At 37.2% G+C, this 23,442-nt stretch overlaps 1 protein-coding gene across 2 annotated transcripts in view; it reads left to right on the top strand.

Annotated features, from left to right (window-relative positions):
• RAPGEF5 (Rap guanine nucleotide exchange factor 5) overlaps positions 1-23,442 on the top strand; it is a 241,341-nt gene that overhangs the window by 176,885 nt on the left and 41,014 nt on the right. For both annotated transcript variants that reach the window (XM_003252640.4, XM_030822213.1), the window contains 3 exons: positions 16,327-16,405; positions 21,076-21,220; positions 22,994-23,091. In XM_003252640.4, coding sequence (XP_003252688.2) covers positions 16,327-16,405; positions 21,076-21,220; positions 22,994-23,091 — 322 coding nt within the window. The remainder of the gene's footprint in view (positions 1-16,326; positions 16,406-21,075; positions 21,221-22,993; positions 23,092-23,442) is intronic.

Below are 23,442 nucleotides of genomic sequence, written 5' to 3'. Positions count from 1 at the left end.
ACCTGAAATACTTTCCCTCTACCTCAAATGCCCAACTTGATACTCATCTTTTTAGCTAGAGTTCCATAGAGAACTTTGTTTCTTTCTTTGTAGTTAAGTAAATTTCTAATTTTCTAGAACAACTGGAGGATAAATTATTACAAGTAATAAAATATTCTGCTCTACTGAGAGTTGCCATAAGTATGTACACGAATTGTCAAGTTTCAGAGAATCAAATATATAAAATTACAATCTGTTTTCAAATATAATTTTTTTTTTTTTTTTTTTTTTTTTTTTTATGATGGAGTCTCACTCTGTTACCTAGGCTGGAGTGCAGTGGCACCATCTCAACTCACTGCAACCTCCCGCTCCTGGGTTCAAGAGATTCTCCTACCTTGGCCTCTGAAGTAGCTGGGACTACAGGTGTGTGCCACCATGCCCAATTTTTGTATTTTTACTAGAGACAGGGTTTCACTGTGTTGGCCAGACTGGTCTTGAGCTCCTGACCTCAGGTGATCCACCCGCCTCGTCCTCCCAAAATGCTGGGATTATAGGCGTGAGTCACTGCTCCCAGCCTCAAATGTAAAATCTAATGGCAAACTATGAGGACCTAATAATAGTCCTTGCTTTTATTGTTATATGGATAAGATATTGGCTTACATCTATATAATCTCCTTGACATAGGATGAAGGCTGCATTTGAAACATAAATCCTCAATATAACTTGTTTTTTCTCATAAATATAAATTTGAGACAGATAATACCTTGTTTAATATTCTCTTGATATCCTGTCTCCCTAATAGGATGTACCCTTTAAGGAAGAAGGCTACATATATTACTTTTCTATTTCTTTGGAAAAATAATTTCTACAGCATCATTTCCCAGTTTGGTTAGTGCTAACTGGGGTTTTATTTCTTTTGAAAGGAAATTTGTTCTAAAACCTTTAAAAATGTGTAAATTGCCATATTTTCTCAGTAAGTTTTGTGTCTATTGGCATATTTAATATTGCGCTTTAGCAGAAACACATGTGGTTTTGTTAGTGTCTGGCTGTTGTTTCCAGGAACTTGTTTAAATGTGTGATTTAAGTGGGGCATTTCTGGAGCAGCAAATTGAAGGGAAGAAGAGATACTGAAATTCATGAAGACAAGATATTGTGTCAGTTGTGGGTTTGACAACCTAGTAATTTTAGCAAAATGATAGTTTCTCTCTAACATCGGCAGCACTAGAAACTGTGTTTAAGACAGTGTCAGCGGTTGAAAAACCTCTGTCTCCTTCTTTCTCTTTCTGTGTTTCTCTCTCTCAGAGATCTTGTGTCATCTCCCCAGACGGTTGTTGGATTTAAAGTGAGGTAATCAGGTGTCCTTGTCTGAATTTTAAAATGTTTATGACATCTTCCTCAAGTAAAATTTAGCATTCTATCAGAAAATGGGGGAACAAAGTGTTTTTTTGTGTAAGAGTGTGTACTTCAGATAGTCGTATAAAGTGTGAGGAAGGAGTATTAGTGGATGGCAATTTGTTGATTACAATCACTGCATGTTAATCTCTCACAGCATGTTTCAATCAATTATTGCTTCATTGAAAGGGTGTAATGTCATAGAATTGCTCTGACAAGCCCATGTCTAAAAGAGATATTCTTTGTGTGGGAGAATGTTTGCTTTTAACCTGCCTATAATTGAGCTTCTCTTCATTTTTCCTATCAGCCTTTTGGCACTATAACCTTCCCCTCCCATTTCCCATTATCCTCATTTTCTGCCTCAGGCTTTCGTACTCTACAATTGAAACCTTTGCTTTCATTCAGTTTGCAGCTTTTTTGCCTTGTACTTAAGGCTGCTACTTGGCTGGCAGTCCTTCCCTTGAATCTCGAAAATAAATATGAAATTAGGGTTGTTAAATACGGGTGACAGAAACGTGGGAGACTAAACAACAACAACCAAAATCCCAGAACATCTTGTCATAATCTAAATAGTGACAGAAAATAATTTTCAGAACAATTCTGTAGCCTTTTCTGCTTCAGACTTGGACTTGGCGTTCTTGTCTGGCATTTAGGATATTTGGTGAATCTTCTAACTTTGAAATATTTTAATCTTTTAAATGAGCTTCATTTAGTGGGAACATGAAAAGTACAATTTAAAATTCTCCGTTGCATACCTGGCTGGATATTGCTACTTACATTCTCAGTCTAAAAACGAATATAGTTTTAGATGAATGGGTATATGCAAGCTTCTGCTATTTTTTTCTTATTATATCCCTTTCAATATTCTTCACCTGTTATGAAGAAGAATTTATGTAGTACTGACAGCAAGTGAGCTTTTTCCCCCTAAGTTTTCTTTGAGTCTTGCTTGATATCACATATTTTGTTTTGTGTAGCAGCTTACAGATTTTAAATCTACTGTCATGTCGTATGTTTTGTTAAGAAAAAAAGAGAGAGCAGAGTGATCTTTTCATCCTAATTTTGGTTGTGATTCTCAGAGTTGGATATATAAAATGTGACCTTTGATGTCTTGGTTCAGTTTGATCTGTATTTGAAGGCATTGCAAGCCATTTTCATTTACTGATGGCTTCTGTAGAACAATTTCAGTTAACCCAAGTTCTGCCAGTGCTGATTGGCATAGTGTGCATATCTCAGAATTATTATGACAATTTGCACTGTTTGATAGTCTCCCAGGGAGGGTGTTTGTTCTTCCAAACAAACCAACAAACAAACATCCAAGGCAATGTGTCTTCGTCAGCACATTCTAGAAATCCACAGCAGTGAGATCAGGATGAATTAACAATACTTAACACTCCTTGAATGTACCTTTCCTACTTTTGGTAATTGAGAAAATTGAGAACCAGATCATATTGCAGATCATGTACTTCAGCTTCTGAAAATTTTCAGTGTATATGTGAGTAGGCACAGCTGCATATAACAGAAAAGCTCTAATGATGATTTAAACATGGTATAAATGTATTTTTCTCTCATGTGAAAATAAGTATGGAGAAATACAGTCTGCAGCCGATAAGGCCACTCTAATGTCAGTCAGTCCTGAGATTCCTTATTTGAACTTGATTTCCTGGGCCCTGATGGACACTAGCATAACTGTCCAGGCAGCAGGATGAAGAAAGTCATGAAGAGCACACTTGTCCATCACACACGGCTTCTGCTTTTACCTTATGGACCAAAACTTAGTCTTGTGGCCACATCTAGCTGCAAGTGAAGCTGGCAAATATATTGTATATTGTTTTGTTCTAACTTTAAAATATCAGAGGAGTAACATGCCCAGGAAAAAAAAAATCAAAGTTTGATTCCCAAAAAAGGGGCAAATGGCATGTAATTTTGTAAATAGAAGCTTATGTTAAGTTTGTTTTGATACTGTAGACCCAATGCCATAATTATATATTTGTTTCTTCAAAGAAATATGGACATACTATGATTTAACACATTGTATAATTGTCACCGGAAAGGGGTCCTGATTCAGACCCCAAGAGAGGGTCTTTGTATCTCACGCAAGAAGCAATTCAAGGCGAATCCATAAAGTAAAGTGAAAGCAAGTTTATTAGAGAAGTAGAGAAACAAAAGAATGGCTACTCCATAGGCAGAGCAGCAGCTTGAGCTAGACTAAGGATACTTAATAGTTATTTCTTGATTATATGATAAACAAGGGGTGGGTTATTCATGAGTTTTTTCTGAGACTCAAGGTTCCTCCCCTTTGTAGAACATATGTGGTAACTTCCTGATTGTTGCCATGGCATTTGTAAATTGTCATAGTGCTGGTGGGAGTGTCTTTTAGCATGCGATTGTATTACAGTTAGCATACGATGAGCAGTGAGAACAACTAGAGGTCACTTTTGTCACTATGTTGGTTTGGCTGGCTTCTTTACCACATGTTGTTTAATCAGCAAGATCTTTGTGACCTGTAACTTGTGCAGACCTACTATCTCACCCTGTGGTTTAGGATGCCTTAACCTTCTGGGAATGGAGCCCAGTAGGTATCAGCCTTATTTTACCCAGCCCCTATTCAAGATGTAGTCACTCTGGCTCAAATGCCTCTGACATAGTCATTTTTTTAAAAAGCCTGTGAAGTGGTTTGGATTATCTCTTATATCCTCCTCAACAAGTGAATATTTAGAATAATCTTATATATGCTTAGCATGCAAGGTTTAGTAAGCTATAAGTACTTTTCTCATGTCTGATTTGAGCTGTTGATTTCATGTTTGAGAATTATACCTCATTCACTCTAAATTCTTGTCATTGTTAGAAACGTTTTTCATATAAGAAATTAAACATGAACTAAGAAATATTCCATATATTATGGCTTGGAAGAAGTATTATTTAAACAATGGCACAAATTAAATTTGTGCTTATAAGAGTAGATTTTAGTATCTAATTGTATATAATAGTCTATTATTGTGACATAATAAGAAATACATACTTGGTCTCTGCCACTGTGCTGGAGCTCTTAAAACCATGGAATTTCGTGAGTGATAGAGGTGATAGGATCATCTTTTGTTTTAGTATTTTGTTTTAATCACTTATTCTTAACACAAGAGTTTCTAAGACCTTTGGAATCTCTAGAGTGATAGGAGAATTTTTTTGTATGCTAATATGATGACTGGTGACTGGGGTCCCTAGATAGCTTCAGGATGGGAGCTGGTTGCCAGAAAGACAAGGCATGACTAGAGGGATAGAACTTTCGGTCCCAACCCTCAACCTCTGGGGAGAGGAGAGAGATGGAGATGGACTTAATCACCAGTGGTCCATGATTCAATCAATCATGCCTACCTAATGAAGTTTCTGTAAAAACTCTAAACAATGAAATTCAGAGAGCTTCCAGGTCGGTGAACACATCCATGTGCCATGAAGATAGTGAACCCAAACCCCACGGAAACAGAAGCTTCTGTGCTCAGGACCTTTTTAGACCTCATGCTGTGTAACTACTCACCTGACTGTTCATCTTCATCTCCTTTATAATAAAACAGTAAGTGTAAGTGTTTCCCTGAGTTTAGTGAGCCCTTAACAGGTACTTGTCAGACCACAGAGGGTGATTGTGAGAACCCTGATATACAGCCCCACTGGTCAGAAGTACAGGTGACAGCCTGAGACTTGTGATTGGCATCTGAAGTGGGATGCAGTCTTGTGGGATTGAGCCCCTAGTCTGTGAGGTCTGTGCTATCTCCAGGTAGCGTCAGAATTGAATTATAGGAAACTCAGTTGATGTGTTGAGAGTAAAAAAATGGTTTTTTTCAGTATAATCTTTCATATAGAGAATTTATCTAGAAAGGAGGGAAGAATTTTATGATTTGGCCTTTTGTAAACAATTTTTTTAGTTTTTGCCTTTACATTTTGATTTTAAAAAATATAAATATGTATAATTGGCCAATCTTAAAAGCATTAGGAATTTGTGGACCATTTCAATCCTTCCATGTGACTGTCAGTTCTACCTTTTGAAAAGCAAATTGGCTGATCTCGTATCTATTTGCGATGGCCAGGTGTCCACTAGAAAATAAAAAACAAAATAAAATTTGAGTAGGGATAAAGGAACTCCAGCATCCTGGCACTTAGCAAACAACTTTATAGGGACATCTTTGGTGATTTAAGACCAGTAAAAGACCACCTTCTTGTGTCTATGACTCTACTCCCACTTCCAAACCTGGAGATTCCTTTACTTTCCTGCATTTTCTTTTCCCGTAAACCGGATGGGTTATTTGGGTCCACACTCTCGGGAGAGCATAGTGTCATGAAAGAACCAGGGCTGGGACTTAGGCCCTTCAGACATCATCTTGCTGAGGAGCCCTGGGTGGTTATTCACTTTATTCATCTCAGCCTCAGTGCTGTCACCTCAAAAAAGATAATGTGCAACCCACCTTCTGGGGTGGATATGAGGGGCGCAGGTCATGTAGGTAAAGCCCTTAGTGTTAACAGGTGTGGAATGTTGGGTGGTGATTCGGTGATTATCATTAGCACTGGCACACAGTTTGTGGTCACTAAAGAGTGGCTGTTGTGAGTATATTAAATAGCGAGGCTGCTATCATTTTCCTCCCTTACTTTTTCTCCTTGCCCATTGAAGCCACTCTGGCTTCCTGGTGCATGGCCAGATAGAGATGGTTCAAAACAAATTTGGGGCTCTCTAGAAAATAAAGACAAAATAAAATTTGAGTAGGAATAAAGGAACTTCAGCATCCTGGCACTTCCATGGAAAACAACTTGATAGGAACATCTTAGGTGACTCAAGGCCAATGACATGTGCTGGGTAGGGGTTGGGGTGTGAAGGACTACCCAGACATTCACAGGAGTGTGATATTCATCAGCTGGGGTGTGGAGGATGCCTTATGTGGTCATTTAATTATCTTACCAATCAGATTCCCGGGCTCTGTGAACAACTTTCCATTCTCCATGGCGGAGGGCACAGTGGTCATCCCTTAGTCACAGAAGTTCAGTAAATGGTTGCTGACCAAACCTTTCTCTGTGACCCAAAAACATGAGTCTTCCTTTCACCTATGTGAGAAAGAAAGCAGCTGTGTATTATTGAAAAGAACACTAATAACAGCTCTGGAACCAGAACACAGAGGCATGTCTGCTGTCAGCCGCTGGTTGATATATTTGTCCTAGCAGTATTTTTAAATACAGGCAATACATTAAAGTAAATTTTCTTGTGTTGAAAATTGTCGGTAAATGTAAGATCCTGTGCCAGATTATTTCGAAAGAGCCTCAATTGGCCAGGCGCAGTGGCTCACGCCTATAATCCCAGCACTTTGGGAGGCCGAAGTGGGTGGATCATTTGCGGTCAGGAGTTTGAGACCAGCCTGACCAACATGGTAAAACCCCACCTCTGCTAAAAATAGAAAAAAATTAGCCAGGCATGGTGGTGGGCTCCTGTAGTCCCAGCTATTCAGGAGGCTGAGACAGGAGAATTGCCTGAACCCAGTAAGTGGAAGCTGCAGTGAGCAGAGATCGCACCTCTGCACTCCATCCAGCCTGGGCGACAGAGCAAGACTGTATCTCAAAAGTAAACAAACAAACAAACAAAAAGCCTTAATTGTGCTTACTTATGTTTAGTTTAAATTAGTTTTATAGAATATCTTCTTATCTTTAATATAATGTAGCTATCCTGCCAATCCTTAGTCTTAACAGAGGCAGTTGACTATTCATTGCTAAACTTGGAAGAAAATAAGTCTGTCTAGAATTCCTAGAATTTCTGTTCAGCTGATATGGTTTGGTTGTGTCCCCACCCAAATCTCATCTTGAATTGTAGCTCCTGTAATTCCTGCATGTCATGGGAGGGACCTGGTAGGAGGGAATTGAATCATGGGGCAAGTCTTTCCCCTGCAGTTCTCATGATAGTGAATAAGTGTCATGAGATCTGATGGTTTTATAAAGGGGAGTTCCCCTGCACACGCTCTTTTGCCTGCCACCATGTAAGACATGCCTTTGCTCTTCTTTCGCCCCCCACTGTGATTGTGAGGCCTCCCGAGCCATGTGGAACTGTGAGTCCTTTAAACATCTTTCCTTTATAGATTACCCAGTCTCTGGTATGTCTTTATTAGCAGCATGAGAACGTACTAATACATAAAAAAAAAAGTAAATAAAATGTTATTTTTCTGAAATTTAATGCTAATATTAACATTCGGAATGATGATGTATTTCAGGTTTTGAAAAAAGTTGATAATACAGAACCTTTTGGTGCTTGAGAGGTAAAAATATTACACGTGTCCTAAGTTGATTCAGTTGTTAGAATGACTATTAATTTGCTTATAATAAGCATATTTCAGGCTTCTAATTTAGGATATTATGTTTAAATTAATTTTCTTTGTTTCCTGAAAGTTAAGAACGTTTAATGGACAAACACTGAGGAACACAGCTTGTATGTTTAGAACACGTGTGTGATGTTAATCAGACAACCATGCAGCAACTCCGAGAGGTCTGAGTTGGACCGAGTGAATCTTAGAGCCGGATATTAATTTTTGTTGGTAGATGCTGGCAGATTGGTGCTGAAGGCTTCATGCCCATGACAATTCCCACATTATATCTATACAGTTAAATAAAATGATAATTGTATTGATTATTGAGAAATTTTTCATCCCAGCTCCTTGTGAGAGCAACTGCTCTTTATAAACAATGAGCTCTACAACTTTAAGAGGAGTCTTTGGGGAAAAAAAGAAAAAACAGTGTGATACATGGTGTGAGCACTGATTATCAGAATATCCTTCGTTCCTTTTAACTAGAGTATGCCCCCACCATTCACCAAGGGGCATCTCTCTAAGGTCATCAAACCAGGGACTGTCCACATAACAAATCCAGTGCTCTTTGAGTCCTGAGCCCGATAAAGCCTCTTCAAGCAGCATTTAACACTCTCATTTCCAATCCTTTTTTTCCTTGTTGGTTATTAGATTTGTCTCCCGTTTGTTTGTTTACAGAAAGGAGGCTATTGACTGTACATTCGTTTCTCTTTATTCTGTTTCTCTCCTCGTTCCCTTTCCCCTTTCTTAATTCATCTTTCCCTTACCATCGCCCAAACATGAATATCCCACTCCCTTAGACTGCTGCTTATTTTTCTGAGAAATCATGTTGGCCATAGCCATCCTCTTTAGGTACTGGCTCCCACAATCATAACTGTAACCCTCTTTGGCAAGCTCTGGTCTTTGATATTTTTTCCTAATAGCTTTCCTTAGAGTAACCTGGGGAACCCAAGCTCAGCAAGTTTAAAGGCAAACTTACCTCCCTCCCCTTATCCTTCCCTTATCCAGTCTGACTTCCCTGATGAAGCAAGCTTAACTCATTTCTCTCTTGCCACTTCTGGTCTTGAAAACCTCCCTTCACTTCCCTTTTCCTGTGGAATAAGCCCCAGGCTCCTTAGTTTAGCATTCAAAGATCCTTCAGGAATTGCCTCCAACCTATTTCTCTAGCTTTACTTTTCAATTATACTATGTGATCTCTTCTATTACTACTACACGACTGTGCTGTAGACCAAGACTTACCAACTTGCATGTCCACAGGCAGTAAAAGTGAGTGAGTGAAGACTGCCAGAGCAGAAAGGTGATGAACTGGAGAGTGCCTCCTGCATAAAGTAGGCAAGTTGGCTCTAAACATGGTTGCTATAGGAGATGTGGCCCTGGTGTTGCCAGATCTTCTGACTTTTAAATTTTGTCAACTCACAGAAAGCATCTCTAGGGACTAAACAAGACCTGCAAGTCACAAGACTACAGCTTTGTGACTCAGCCACAGACCCACTGACATCCGTTGCTTTGCTCACATTTGCTTCTCCTTTTCCTCCTCCAATTCTTGGAAATTCATAGTTCTCAAGTTTTTGTTGGCGGATTGGTAGCACTTGGAGAATTGGGACAAGGTTGAAATAATTTTATTTTATAAAAATAAATAATAGGTAGTATTTATCTAGAGTGCCTAGGGTATATCAGGCTCTCTGCCAGTTGCTGTCTTATTTAATCTTCACTATAACTCTGCTAGATATAGATATGATAGCCACTTTACAGGTGACTTAACTAAGGCCTGGAGAGATTAAGGACTATGTGTTAGGCTACCCCATTAAACTTCCAGCTCTCTGTTTCCGTAGTATTCTTTATACTGTTTTCTGAGCTTCCCAGCATACTTGGCAGACACATGCATATGCCATGAATGGGCTGCAATTGTACCTAGACACTGAGAGCAGCTGATTGGGGATGTAACAACAGGAGCTATGAGGCCACTCACCGCTCTTAGTCCCAGGGTGACCTGCACCCTTTCTCTGAGTGCTGTAGCCTGGAGAAGTTAGACAAGCCCCCTGTTTATTACTCTATGCTCCTCCTAGTAACATTTTTAAAAGGCAGTGTATAGAATTAAGCATAGCTAAGAACGGAATACCTGTTGTATTCAAATCATTCCTTCTTGAAGAAGGAATGATAGGATTCTAAAACTGAATTTTACAAGTTAAAATAAAAACAGACTTGATTATTTGAAGAGTGTCCCCAAGCCCTGTCTGTAGTAAGTTCCTGTCATTTAAAGGGGTGACTTTTAAGATTTGATATGTAAACAGCATTAAATAAGCAAGCACTTTTTTTCTGCCACAAATACCTAAAAATAAAGCTAGATCTCAAGATTTGGTTATGTTAGAATGGCTAAAGAAAACGCTATGGTGAGCCTGTAAGAATTGGCAGGAATTAAGTGAATTTAAGAGCTGTAGTAAAAGCTGCGTTTGAGGTCGTTAATATCACTTTCAGAAATGTAAGATACACAGGGAAAGAAGCATTGCTTTTAATGGCATAGCACTTTATTATTCCAATCTGAACATGAAAAAAATTTTATTTGTGCTTAATCAAATTACATGGTACATTTTGGCACTGCTTCTCAAAAGATAATGGCAAGTTGTAACATTCCAGGACCAGACATGGGTCCTTTCATGTTCAAAGCTTTTCTTGGCTTCTTGAAATAAAGGTTAAGTAGAATATATTTTAGAGTGCCTTAAATTCCATTACGTCTGAAGTAGAAATACAGGTGAAACAAAACTGCTAATAGTACTTCAGGGAATATGAGTTAATACAGAAATGTTGAATATTCACATTACCATACTTGGATTAAATGGCTACTATAGGCAGTTGCCTGTCAAAATTCTTTTAATTTGCTTTCTTGGTAATTCACTTTAACAGATGAATGGTTTCATTATCGCAGTGCATTTTGCTTATGAGTGTTGAAAAAATAACAAAGGTAGATTTATATAATTTTTCCTACATAATGCTATACTTCTAGTGATTTTTAGACTTCAGGGTTTTGTTTTTGTTTTTTGTTTTTATGTTACAAAGAAAGCATTAAGCTTAGACCTTTTGGTAACATTTGGATCAGTTTTTAAAATTTGATTACATTTATATGTAACAGAACTCCATGAAAATGGTCTGTACCAAACCTCTTACTATTCCACCTTGACACAACTCTAGCATGCTCTAGGGATACTTGTGTTTTGCAGAAATAAAATGGGAATTTTTAGAGCTTCATATACTTAAAATGAGACAGAGAAAAATGTTTTAATTGGTACATACAAGAGGAATACATTCAAATAAAATTAAATAAAAATAGATAATTGTTTTTATATGACCTAAAAATTAAAATAGGCCGGGCACAGTGGCTCATGCCTGCAATCCCAGAACTTTGGGAGCCTGAGGCAGGTAGATCACCTGAGGTCAGGAGTTCGAGACCAACCTGGCCAACGTGGTAAAACCCCAGTATCTACTAAAAATACAAAAATTAGCTGGGCGTGGTGGTGTGTGCCTGTAATCCCAGTTGCTCCAGAGGCTGAGGCAGGAGAATAGCTTGAACCCAGGAGGCGGAGATTGCAGTGAGCTGAGATCATGTCACTGTACTCCTCCAGCCTGGGTGCCAGAGTGAGACTCCATCTCAAAAAAAAAACCCAAAAATTAGAATAGTAGCAGATGATAGAGAAAAGTGCTATATGACATCAGTATAGCTAATTACATGCATGGATTTCAGAACCATTTCTATATATATTTTATTTCAAGTTTTATAATAGTTAAAACTATAGAAGTATTTACCTTCCAATTTCAATGATTATCAAGATGTTATTTTTTTACTTGCAAGGATGTTTCTTGTATTCAAAAAGCCACTACAAAAGTATTATTTTATTTTGGAGTGGGGAGGATTGTCCCAAAAATTTAGTGATAAGCCAATAATTTAGGATTAGATTTAGTAATTTACTTAGTGCATAGAATATCAAAGAAAATGGCCGGCACCGTGGCTCACGCCTGTAATCCCAGCACTTTGGGAGGCTGAGGTGGGCAGATCACCTGAGGTCAGAAGTTTGAGACCAGCCTGGCCAACATAGTGAAACCCCCATCTCTACTAAAAATACAAAAATTAGCTGGGAGTGGTAGCGCACACCTGTAGTCCCAACTACTCAGGAGGCTGAGGCCGGAGAATCACTTGAACCTGGGAGGTGGAGGATGCAGTGAGCTGAGATCGTGCCACTGCACTCCAGCCTAGGCAACAAGAGCAAAACTCCATCTCAAAAAAAAAAAAAAAGGGTATCAAAGAAAAAGTTTTTGTATATTAATATATGCATATTAATATGCCTAGGTATTCACAAAGTTAGAAATCAAAATGAATACTTTTTTTATTCAGAATGTTAATATATATGGCAACTATGAATTTGTTTAAATGAAAGATACTTTTATGTATACAAACACACTTTTCTGCCTGTTGTCTTAAATTATTATTAAGTACTATGTAGTGTAATAGATAATTATAGTGTTTTAATTTGGATGCCAGTGGATTTGCTAGTCTTTCTAAATGGCTATTGTCGGCTAATAGTCTTCAGGGGATCATTCATATAACCATCATGGTTCTAAAAATATCTCTAAATACCAATGGGACAGCCTCTTTTTTGGAAGCATGGCTGTTATAAATTGCACTTTTATTTGAAGTGCATCATTTTGATTATAGTATTTTCATTCATACCACTCAATTACTTTCAGAATCTGTACAGCAGAAAAAAAAAACATGAATGCTGGAAAAGAATAAAGGAAAGCTCTTTGTATAGAAAAATTTAGAACAATATAGTAGTTAAATAGATATTTGAGTTAGGAGTATTGGGAATCTGTTCTATTCATTAGAATTTTTAACTATTTTCTTTATTAGGACTTCAACTGGAGCTGTTTTTATATAGCCTCATTGTTTTTATTTTAATTAATATTTCTATGACAGATAATTAGGTAAATGCTGTTGAATTTTAAATATGATATTAGCTTAGGAGAAAATAAGCATTTCTGGGTCAAAGCCCTTAAAATATTGTCATATGTGAGCTGATTAATTGAATTGAATGCCAAATGGGTTTGCCACCATCCAACCAGACTCTGGTAGTCAGTTCATTATCTAAGGTTGTTCTGGAATGGAATGACTGGTTATGTCAAAGTTAATGGTTTAATGGTGTTCTTTTTAATCTCAGCTACTAATGAAGTAAATCTTGATTAGAGAATAGTTCTAACCTCATTAAATGCAGCTAAGTGTAAGAACACCCCAAAGAGTCTGAACCTCTGTGTCACATCCAGCATTTTAAATGCCAGCTCCCTCTCAGTGCTGTCACCCAGTGGTTTCTGCACACTGGCGGCTCCTATCTACAAGAGCCATTGAAAACCCTAAACTAGATTCAAAGCTACTCTGTTGGCCAGGCTCAGTGGCTCACGCCTGTAATCCCAGCACTTTGGGAGGCCAAGGCCAGCGGATCACCTGAGGCCAGGAGTTTGAGACCAGCCCAGCCAATATGGTGAAACCCCATCTCTACTCAAACTACAAAAATTAGCTGGACATGGTTGTGCATGCCAGTAGTCCCAGCTACTTGGGAGGCTGAGGCACAAGAATCACTTGAACCTGGGAGGTGAAGTTTGCACTCCAGCCTGGGTGACAGTCTCAAAAAAAAAAAAACAAAAAAAAAACTACTCTGTTGTCCTTGCTGCTTGTGTCTAACATTGAGTGCAAAAAAGAATCAGCTTAATTTTTTATTTTTTTTTTGAGACAGAGTCTCTCTGTGTCGCCCAGGCTAAAGTGCAGTGGCATAATCTTGGCTCACTTGCAACCTCTGCCACCTGGGTTCAAGCCGTCCTCCTACCTCAGCCTCCTGAGTATCTGGGAAGATTCAGCTTTTTTCTTTTTTTTTTGACACAGCGTCTTGCTGTGTTGCGCAGGCTAGAGGGCAGTGACATGATCTTGGCTCACTGCAACTTCCACTGCCTGAGTTCAAGCCATCCTCCCACCTCAGCCTCCTGAGTAGCTGGGATTATAGGCATGTGCCACCACACTCAGCTTTTTTTTTTTTTTTTTTTTTTTAACAGTAGAGATGGGGTTTTGCAATGTTGGCTGGGCTGGTCTCTAGCTCCTGGCCTCAAGCCATCTACTCCCCTCGGCCTCTCAAAGTGCTGGGATTACAGGCGTGAGCCACCACACCTGGCCAGATTCAGCTTAATTTCTAATCAGACCCGAAAGGTTGAGGATTTCCATCAATCACATCTAACACAGAGAAATGTTGTAATTTGTAAACATTACTCTTCAACAGAATCCCAGAGGGGTAGTTTTCAAATTGTATTTCCAAAATATCCTTGGTTTCCAGCTAATATGCAAGTGATTGATTTTAATTGAAACTATTTTTAAAAACTGTAATGAAAGGCACACATTATATATTCCAAATTTCTCATTAGGATGACCAGTGATTAACTTGAGCTGCCAGGTTAACTTGTTTGGAGACAAGTAAAGTAAACCTTCCCGTGCCTTGTTCATATATTTGAAACTTCCATAAACAGAGACTCTAGTAGGGGGCCCCTGGCTCTTCTGCATACACAGGCTGTGCATGTCCATTCATGTGACATTGTCGGATCAGGCACGCCACCACAGCTTTTTTGTGCTAGGTCTAATTTATGCCCAGCAAGGCCCAGGTATATCTGTTTAGGAATTTGCTTTTGCCATAGAGTAATAGTAAGTTAGACTAGTGATTGCTAACATATTGCAGTGTGATACAACAATGTAAGTTTAGACTTTTAAAAACACGTTTTAAGTCAAATAAGAAAATTTGTCGAATTTATTATTTTGACAGGGAATACTATGAACTTATAAATAAAATATCTTTCAGATAAATTCTGTTAATACTCTTCATTAACACCCTTGGTTCATTTTAATTACAGGCATCTTGCAATTAAAAAGCAAACTTTTGAAAAAACTACCATTTGCAACCACTTACCTATGTGGATTAGGATTTCCTTGATATTCTGCAACCAAGCAGAAATAAGTTATGCCCTGCAGCTAATATAGAACTGTAGATGTCATCCACAACCTCGTATATCAGAGTTTTGTGTTCTTAAATATACCTTGTTTTTCTGATTAACTTTTAAAGTAAATATTACTGGTTATTCCTAAAAATTCTGGAGATTTTCTTTCATCCAGTCTTCAATGTAGAGCTATAGGGCTCTATACTGGGCAATTATTTTTACTTACACATCATCATTATAAGGTGTAGATCTTGGAGAGCATAAGCACTATTGAGTGTATGTCTTGGTCAGCTCAAGCTGCTATAACAAAATACCATAGCCTGGGAAGCTTAAACAACAGACATTTATTTCTCACAGCCTGGAGGCTGGGGAGTCCAAGATCAAGGTGCTGGCAGATTCAGTGTCTGGTGAGGACCTGCTTCCTGGTTCATAGACCACAGTCTCCTCGATCCTTGTGTGGTAGAGAGAGGAAAGGAGCTTTCTCAGGACTCTTAGAAAGATAGCAATGCCATTCATGAGGGCTCCACCCTCATGGCCTTATCCAATCCTAATTACCTCTCAAATACCCCCTCCTAATACATCATACTAGGGGTAAGGTTTCAACATATAAAGCGGCGGGGGTGGGGGTGTTGCAGAGGACATAAGCATTCAGTCCATAACAACAGTACACAAGCTAATTACTCAAATAATTTATTACTGTTTTATATAACTAAAAATGTGATGTCTGGAATGTAAAAGATGAAAATTAAATCATATTGTAAAATGAATTTTAAGTTAAGGAGACTAGATAAAGACTATTGTGGCAAAATCACCACTTTACATTCTGCATATAATCTTTTGTACCATATTGGAAATTATATTGAAGGTCAGAGTTTGCCTCTTTAGCAATTACATATTGTATACAAACTGAACTCTTCCAAGAACACTCAAAGCACAAAGATGATAACAACGTAGCCTGGTTTGGTTGGTAGAAAAAAGAAATTAGGAAGAAGTGTGTTGTGATACATTGTACCTGCTCTCTAATTTTAACTGGACTCAGTTCTGTCTCTCTTCAAGACTAAGAAAATCACTCCTCACTTTCCCAACTTCTTAAAGATGCGTTTAAGAGATAAAGGTGAATGGCCTTGGAACCTGATATGTGTCTTCTGGGTTTTATTATTCATTGTTCTTGCCCTAGACTTAAGTAAATGGCTTTGGAAAAACCTTAATTTATTAACACATGAGGGCTTTATTCCCTGTAGGACTTGAGTGTATACCTCAGAAGTCTTGTAAAATTTATTTTTTAAAGCACATTATTTATGCATTTGTTTTCTGTATCATCTTTACCCACAAATATAAATGAGGTTTCAGGAAAACAAGATGATAACAAAATTGTATGTTTAGAGAGCTCTGCAACAAAAATATCTTATTGCTTGAGGCATTTGATATAAGGAGTTTTTCATATCTTAATTTTAATAAATAATGTCCTTCCTGGCTAAAATTCTCCTATTCTAATCCCTCCCACAGCTATCAATATCATATTTCTGCCATGCACATGGTTCTGGGGCCCAGATAAGCAGCTGCTCTTCTTATCCACCTCTTTGCTTACCTTGTATTTTTTTTTTTTTCTTTGCAGAGACTCTCCTGGATGACTTCCTTCTCACGTACACTGTCTTCATGACAACTGATGACTTGTGCCAGGCTCTGTTAAGGCAATATCCTTCATTATCTTCAGGCTGCTGTGTCTGCTTCCTCTCAGACAGATGTCCCACATTAGGAATTAACTGCCTTCCTTAATTTATTCAACTCCATAGTAGAGTGTGGATATGTTAAATATTAATGTAATGATATCCAAGGTAGAAGATAAAATGAGACAGACAGGGGAAACTGGAAATGTGAACAGCTGTTTTCACATTCTACGTTGTGGCTATATTATACTGTTTATGTTACGTTTGCTTCACATCTGTGCCTCATGATTGCTTAGAAATCTGGAGGCAAAATTGGCCTGCTGGGTAAACCCCAGAGTCAAGAGATTGTGTGGAATGGCAAGATCATGGAATAAATGGACTTAAAGGAGAATCAGTTAGTTCAATGTCAGACCACTTGTGGAGGAAAATGCACATATGTGATATCATGTTCCTGGCAAGTGTCTCAGGGGAGACAGGCCATTCCCCCACATGGGAGGTCGAACCTAACCCCTGGAATCAACAGTCATCTTTTCACAGCTTTGTCACTGCATGCTCTCTTAGAATGATGGATGTGATTAGAAGGTTAATGACCAGTTAAGGAAGCCTTATAATTTTATTCACTAACTAGAAGAGATGCAACATAGGATCATTGAAAGGCCACAAAACAAAGCCATGTAAACTTACTGAAAGTCTCCAAATGGTCTTCTTGCTTCACAGTATTTAATGTATTCAGACGCATTTTAGTGTTTAAATAGGCTGTTGCTGTACTGTTTTTATTAAATGGAACTGAAGATTCCACTCTAAACCACATGAAAATTTTAAGGAAAATGGATTGCTTTTGTATATACTAAAGTTCTATTAAGACCTAATGATGGCTGGGTGTGGTGGCTCACACCTGTAATTCCAGCACTTTGGGAGGCCAAGGTGGGAGGATTGCTTGGGTCCAGGAGTTCAAGAGCAGCCTGGGCAACATAGTGAGACTCCATCTCTGAAATATATATATATATGATATATATATTTGGTATATGGATAGATAGATATTTGGTGTATATATATATATATATATATATATTTTGGTATACCTGTATATATATATATAATATATATATATATATATATATATATATATATATATATATATATATATATATATATTGGTATACCTGTATATATATATATATATATATTTTGGTATACCTGTATATATATATATATATATATATTTTGGTATACCTGTATATATATATATATATATATATATATATATATATATATATATTTTGGTATACCTGTATATATATATGTATATATATATACATTTGGTATACCTGTATATATATATACAGGTATACCAAAACTAGCTGGCACATGATGGCATGTGCCTGTGGTCCCAGCTACATGGGATGCTGAGGGAGGAGGATTACTTAAGCCCAGGAGGTTGAAGCTGCAGTGAGCTGAGACCGCACCACTGCTCACCAGTTTAGATGACAGAGGGAGACTGCCTTCAAAAACAAGCAAAAGACCTAATGATAATGCTTAATATCCTTTCTCTGTTAAATAATTTTTACATGTCTTCCAACTTTACAGCATTTTTCCACCTAAAAGAATACTGTAAAACTTCATAAAGGGCATAAAGTAACATCTCTCTTAAAAAAATATATAACTGGAAATGATGATTACTTTTAGTGCTTTACTATATCCTATGACCAAGCAAAGCTATAGTAGATATTTTGCCACTTTTTAGAACCAGTTCATAAAATTGATCTTGAAACGTTATTTAGTTTTGAATTTGGTAAGTTTCAATAATATGTGCAGATTTCCTTCACAGCTTTCAAGTGGAGTGTTAAGACATTTAGCAATAATGATAAGATTTTGAACATCTTTCTTCAAGTGTTTTGGAAAAATATCTGTGAGCTAATTTCATTTACATTTTAATGCTAACATATTTCTAAAACAATTACCACCCATTAAGTAATATAAAATATACTTATAACAAATGAGATACCTTTAAACTACATTCTTTAACTATGATCCTAATATTATTTGTGATTGTCATTTAATAATTTAATGTCCTATAGGATGTCCCTAAACAATCTCTAGAACTTAACTTGGATATATATATGTTTTGAGTCTTTTGACTAAGACATTATATACAAAAATTTAGTTCAGATTTTTATGAGCCTTTTTACCTATAATCAAAACTCATGAACTCTAAAACATTTTAAGCCAGAAGTCTTTCTTTATGATTGTTTCTGTGTATTTGCATTCTGCCTTTTATGAAATAATACCACAAACACAAAGGGAATCTATATTTAACGTGAGATATTTTTATGCACATCTTAGTGAAGATGTGTTACATATTCCACTACAACCAACTTCTTAGAAGTGGTCTAAATTATTTCTGTTTTTTTCCAGTGGTTTTAAAACATTATTTATAGATTAAAGCTATTTGTGCTGGTTTTAGATATTTTAGATAAGTATTTTTATTGTAATAGTATTTAATAGCATCATAAAGAGCATTAAATTCGTAGCTCTGGGCCAGCTAATATTCTGTGCATTACATAGAAGTTATAACTCTCACCACATGCCTTCCCACTATTTCCATCAGCAGCTAAATTTATAAATCAGTGTAATCTAGCATAGACAAAATGTAAAAGAATGTCTGTATCCTAATATTGGAAATCAGATTAATACAAATGCAAATTTAACCGGTAAATATATTTTAAATATATATCTTGCAGGGAGGAAAACAAGGTAAAGCCAATAACTGTGAATGGAGAATGGTTGAAGTGTTGCTTCTTGAAATTGTTTTATTCTGCTAGTCCATAATTATAGAACATATATATGCAGCTTGACTACAAAGTTCATAGCTTCATTTACATATGATGACCTAAAAAATTGCATTTCTTAATTTTCTTGGTTTCTTTTTTTTGTATTAGTGAAGGTATTATATTCACAGGAAAAGAAGAGAAGAACATTTGTTTAAGGGGAAATAATGTAAGATAAATCTTTGAGACGGTCTTGCTCTGTTGCCTAGGCTGGAGTAGAGTGGCTCGATCATGGCTCACTGCAGCCTCAATCTCACAGGCTCAAGTGACCCTCCTGTCTCTGCCTCCCAACTAGCTGGCTCTACAGATGTGCATCACCATACCCAGTTAATTTTTTTCTTTGTAGAGATGAGGTCTCACTTTCTTTCCTGGGCTGGCCTTAAACTCCTTGGCTCAAGCAATCCCCCTGCCTTAGCCTCCCAAAGTGCTGGGATTATAGGCATCAGCCACCATGGTTGGCCTAGACAAGTCATTATTATATTTTGCCTTTCAAGAGAAAAACTGAAAGAAATAGAAACAGATTTTTTTTGTGTTTGCCTGAGTTTATTTCACAGGTGGAAATCAAAGATGGTCTTAATGTATTTTTCCAGGATGGGGAGACATTGACTAAATTATATTTTAAAATATCAGCAAAGCCTGAAATAAAGTTTATTCCAATGTTGCAATTCTATATCAGTGTTAAAGAATATATAATCCTGTCCAACAACCCTCAAGTGTTTGATGTCATAGCACTCCCTATTCCTAGTCATCTTTTTAATGTGTCCAAGACACTCAGAACTTATCATTTTGGAGACAACAAGAATAGATTGGTTTAGAATATGCCAAGCTGCTGTTGCATTCCTAGTCATTTAAACACTTTGCCTTTGAGGTTGTTATTTTTATGTAATTTTAACAGCATAGTTTGCATATGGTCATCGTGTATAAATTAGGAAATGCTAATAAGTACAATAAAAATAATTCATGTGCTCTAAAATCTCATTACCTTGAGAAGCCACTGTTAACTATTCAGTATGTATCCCTCCAGGTGGTGATGTTAATCATATAAATAAACATTGTTAACAGAAGTAGATCATCCTAACATATTCTTTTCTTACTTGCTTTTCTACTCAACAATACATTGTGCATATTCTCCGTCAGTAAATGTACTGCTGGGCCATCATTTTTCTGGCTGCTGAATAGTCCATTAAATGCATATCTAATAACTTAGTCAACTGTTCTCAGTTGCTGAGGCATTTAGGTTATTTCCTTTTTTTATTTTAAATGAAATAATTTTTCATTTTATTTTAAAATGAAAATTAGCGGTCCCTTTTACCACTGTGTTCACACATGTATCCAATGTTTTCTTCAAGTAAGTTCCTAGGAGTGGTCATTTGAATCACATTACAAATTGTGTTGCAGAACTCTATACTCATTTGGAACTACTTTAGAAGCACCTGGTTTTACAGAATGTGAATTTCTGAGGACCAGACAGCATCTGGCCTCATTCTGACCTAAAATGTATTGAAATAGTATTCACCTGTATAGTGAGGCTAGCTCTCTTCTTGGAGTCACTGTTGAAATTAATGGGCCACCTAGTATCTCCTTGGGCTGGCATTAACTGCATGTTGCCTATGAAACCATGTCAGCAGCTGTCAGTGAAATGGTCCAACCCTTCACTTCCTGGCTGCCCACTGAGTATACTTCAGTCATTTTCCTCAGTTTACTTTTGCTCTTTTCAGTGCACACCTTTTGTTCTCCCTACCCATATTCTATTCTTCCTGCATGTTTATACGCTTGTATGCCTTCACATATTTTGTAAAAATAAGAGTAAATGGATGTCTTCATATTTTAAATTTTTCAACAATATAATTTTTTCTTAACCATTTGCACCTATTCTGCTAAGAAGTATCAAGGCAAAGAGGAAAACTCAGATGTTCCTCGTAGGAAACGTAAAGTTTTGCATCTCGTTTCCCAGTGGATTGCTCTGTACAAAGACTGGTTACATGAAGATGAACATTCGAAAATGTTTTTAAAGGTAATCCAACATTTCCAGATATTATTTGATGCCAAATAACTGATTTTATTTTTAGTTATGCATTTTAAAAATCTCATTTGTAGATAACAGTCATTCAGCTTTCTTGTGATAGTCAAGTTGTGATTCAGAGAATATATAAGTTTATTTTGACTTCTGAAGCTTGATATTCTCTATCTAAAAGTCATGGAAATTTTGATTGCTAATGAAATAATTAAGGAAGGTAAACCAAAACATTCAAAATTTGATATAGCTTAATATGTTGATATTCATTATAAGTTTAAAGTAACCAGTCCTCTATATATAATATTTGCATAAAACATTATTTATCATTTAAAAACTATATTGACAATATATGTTCTATGAAACATTTGTCAGACATGGTATACTTTGAGAATTTTAAGCAATAATTTGTAACAGATATAATCTAGTTTTACATTTAGAGTGAGACAAACTGATTTATTTTTTCTAATTAATAGGCTTCAATATCTTTTCAACACAGATGATTATCTGGAGAGATGATTAATAAGACAGTTGGATTCCTTTGGCCACCAAAATCATATTAAGTCTGCAGGTTAGGACAGACTTAATATGATTAATACAATGGAATTCTAGCAAGGAAGAGTTCTAGTTCAGAGTAGGCAACTGCCTAAATAGACTCAGCCTTTCATGAAGGAAATCACTTTGAATTCAACATTCGTTGTCATTTAGGCATCCAGTTAAAAACGAGTCTAACCAACTCTTTAAACTCATGTTGTCTTCAAAGCAACTGCTTAATTTAATTCAATTGACTTTTTTCTCCCAAATGATTATGTGGAATTGTGTGTGTGTTTGTGTGTGTGTGTGTGTGTGTGAGTGTTTGTGTGTGTTGAGACAGGGTCTTGCTCTGCTACCCAGGCTGCAGTGCAGTGATGCAGTCATAGTTCACTGCAACCTCAAACTCTTGAGCTTGAGAGATCCTTGCACCTCAGCCTCCTGACTATCTGGGACTAAAGGCATGCACTACCACACTCAGCTAATTTTTTCTTTTTAGTAGAGATGGAGTCTTGCTTTGTTGCCCAGGCTGGTCTCGTACTCAGCTCAAGCAATCCTCCCAACTCAGCCTCCCAAAGTGTTGGGATTACAGCCTGAGCCACCACACCCAACCTATATTATTACTATTATTTATTTTTTATTTTTTTTGAGACGGAGTCTCTGTCGCCTAGGCTGGAGTGCAGTGGCGCAATCTCGGCTCACTGCAAGCTCCGCCTACCAGGTTCACGCCATTTTCCTGCCTCAGCCTCCCGAGTAGCTGGGACTACAGGCGCCCGCCACTGCGCATGGCTAATTTTTTTTTTTTTTTTTTTTGTATTTTTAGTAGACACGGGGTTTCACCCTGTTAGACATGATGGTCTCGATCTCCTGAACTCATGATCTGCCTGCCTGAACTCATGATCTGCCTGTTGGGATTACAGGCGTGAGCCACCGCACCCGGCCTATTATTTTTTAAGATATAGAATGGGCTGGAAATCTCTAGTAGCCAGCCAGCCAGGGATCTCTAGAATTCTCTTTCCAGAATTTCCACCTATGGCCCTGAAAGCAGATAAGAGAGCCATGGCAGTTGAGAGAGGAGCTACGAGTTATGATCCCACTCTGGATCTCATTGGCACCTGGTGAAACCCGTACATTGTCCTGAATCCCTCCTTATTTCCTGTGTTAGGATAGCCATGGTATGAGTCTTAATCCCTACAAAATGGGCATTCAACCACTGAGCTGTCATTTGTCTTTTTTCTCCAGACCATATATAGGAATGTACTGGATGATGTTTATGAATATCCAATACTTGAAAAAGAATTGAAAGAATTTCAAAAGATACTTGGAATGCACCGTCGTCAGTAAGTATTTCATTTTCCTAATTATAGTTAATGAAAGAAAACAGCAGCAAATATGATAGAATTTGGAATGCCTTATACATAAAAGTTGATTTTGAACATCGTGACTCAGATTCATCTTGATGCCTTAGCTTTTCTAGTAGTAAATTGTATGTTTTGTTCTTATAACTCAAAATGAAAGAACACGGAATTCAGCTCATTAACTATTGTTTTAACCCTGTTTTATATAGTAAAAATAACCTGGGCCATAACAACCGGGTGCATAAAAACAATTAGTAAATTATTACTTAATTTTAAAAGTCTGTTTAACTTGTCATTTTGGGGCTTGTAACTATCTCTATGGAATAGAGAGGA

This window comes from Nomascus leucogenys, chromosome 11 (genome assembly GCF_006542625.1).
Source record: "Nomascus leucogenys isolate Asia chromosome 11, Asia_NLE_v1, whole genome shotgun sequence".
In the NCBI taxonomy this organism is placed as follows: domain Eukaryota; kingdom Metazoa; phylum Chordata; class Mammalia; order Primates; family Hylobatidae; genus Nomascus; species Nomascus leucogenys.
Note: the sequence above shows the minus strand (reverse complement) of the source record. Positions and strands in the feature narration are given on the sequence as shown.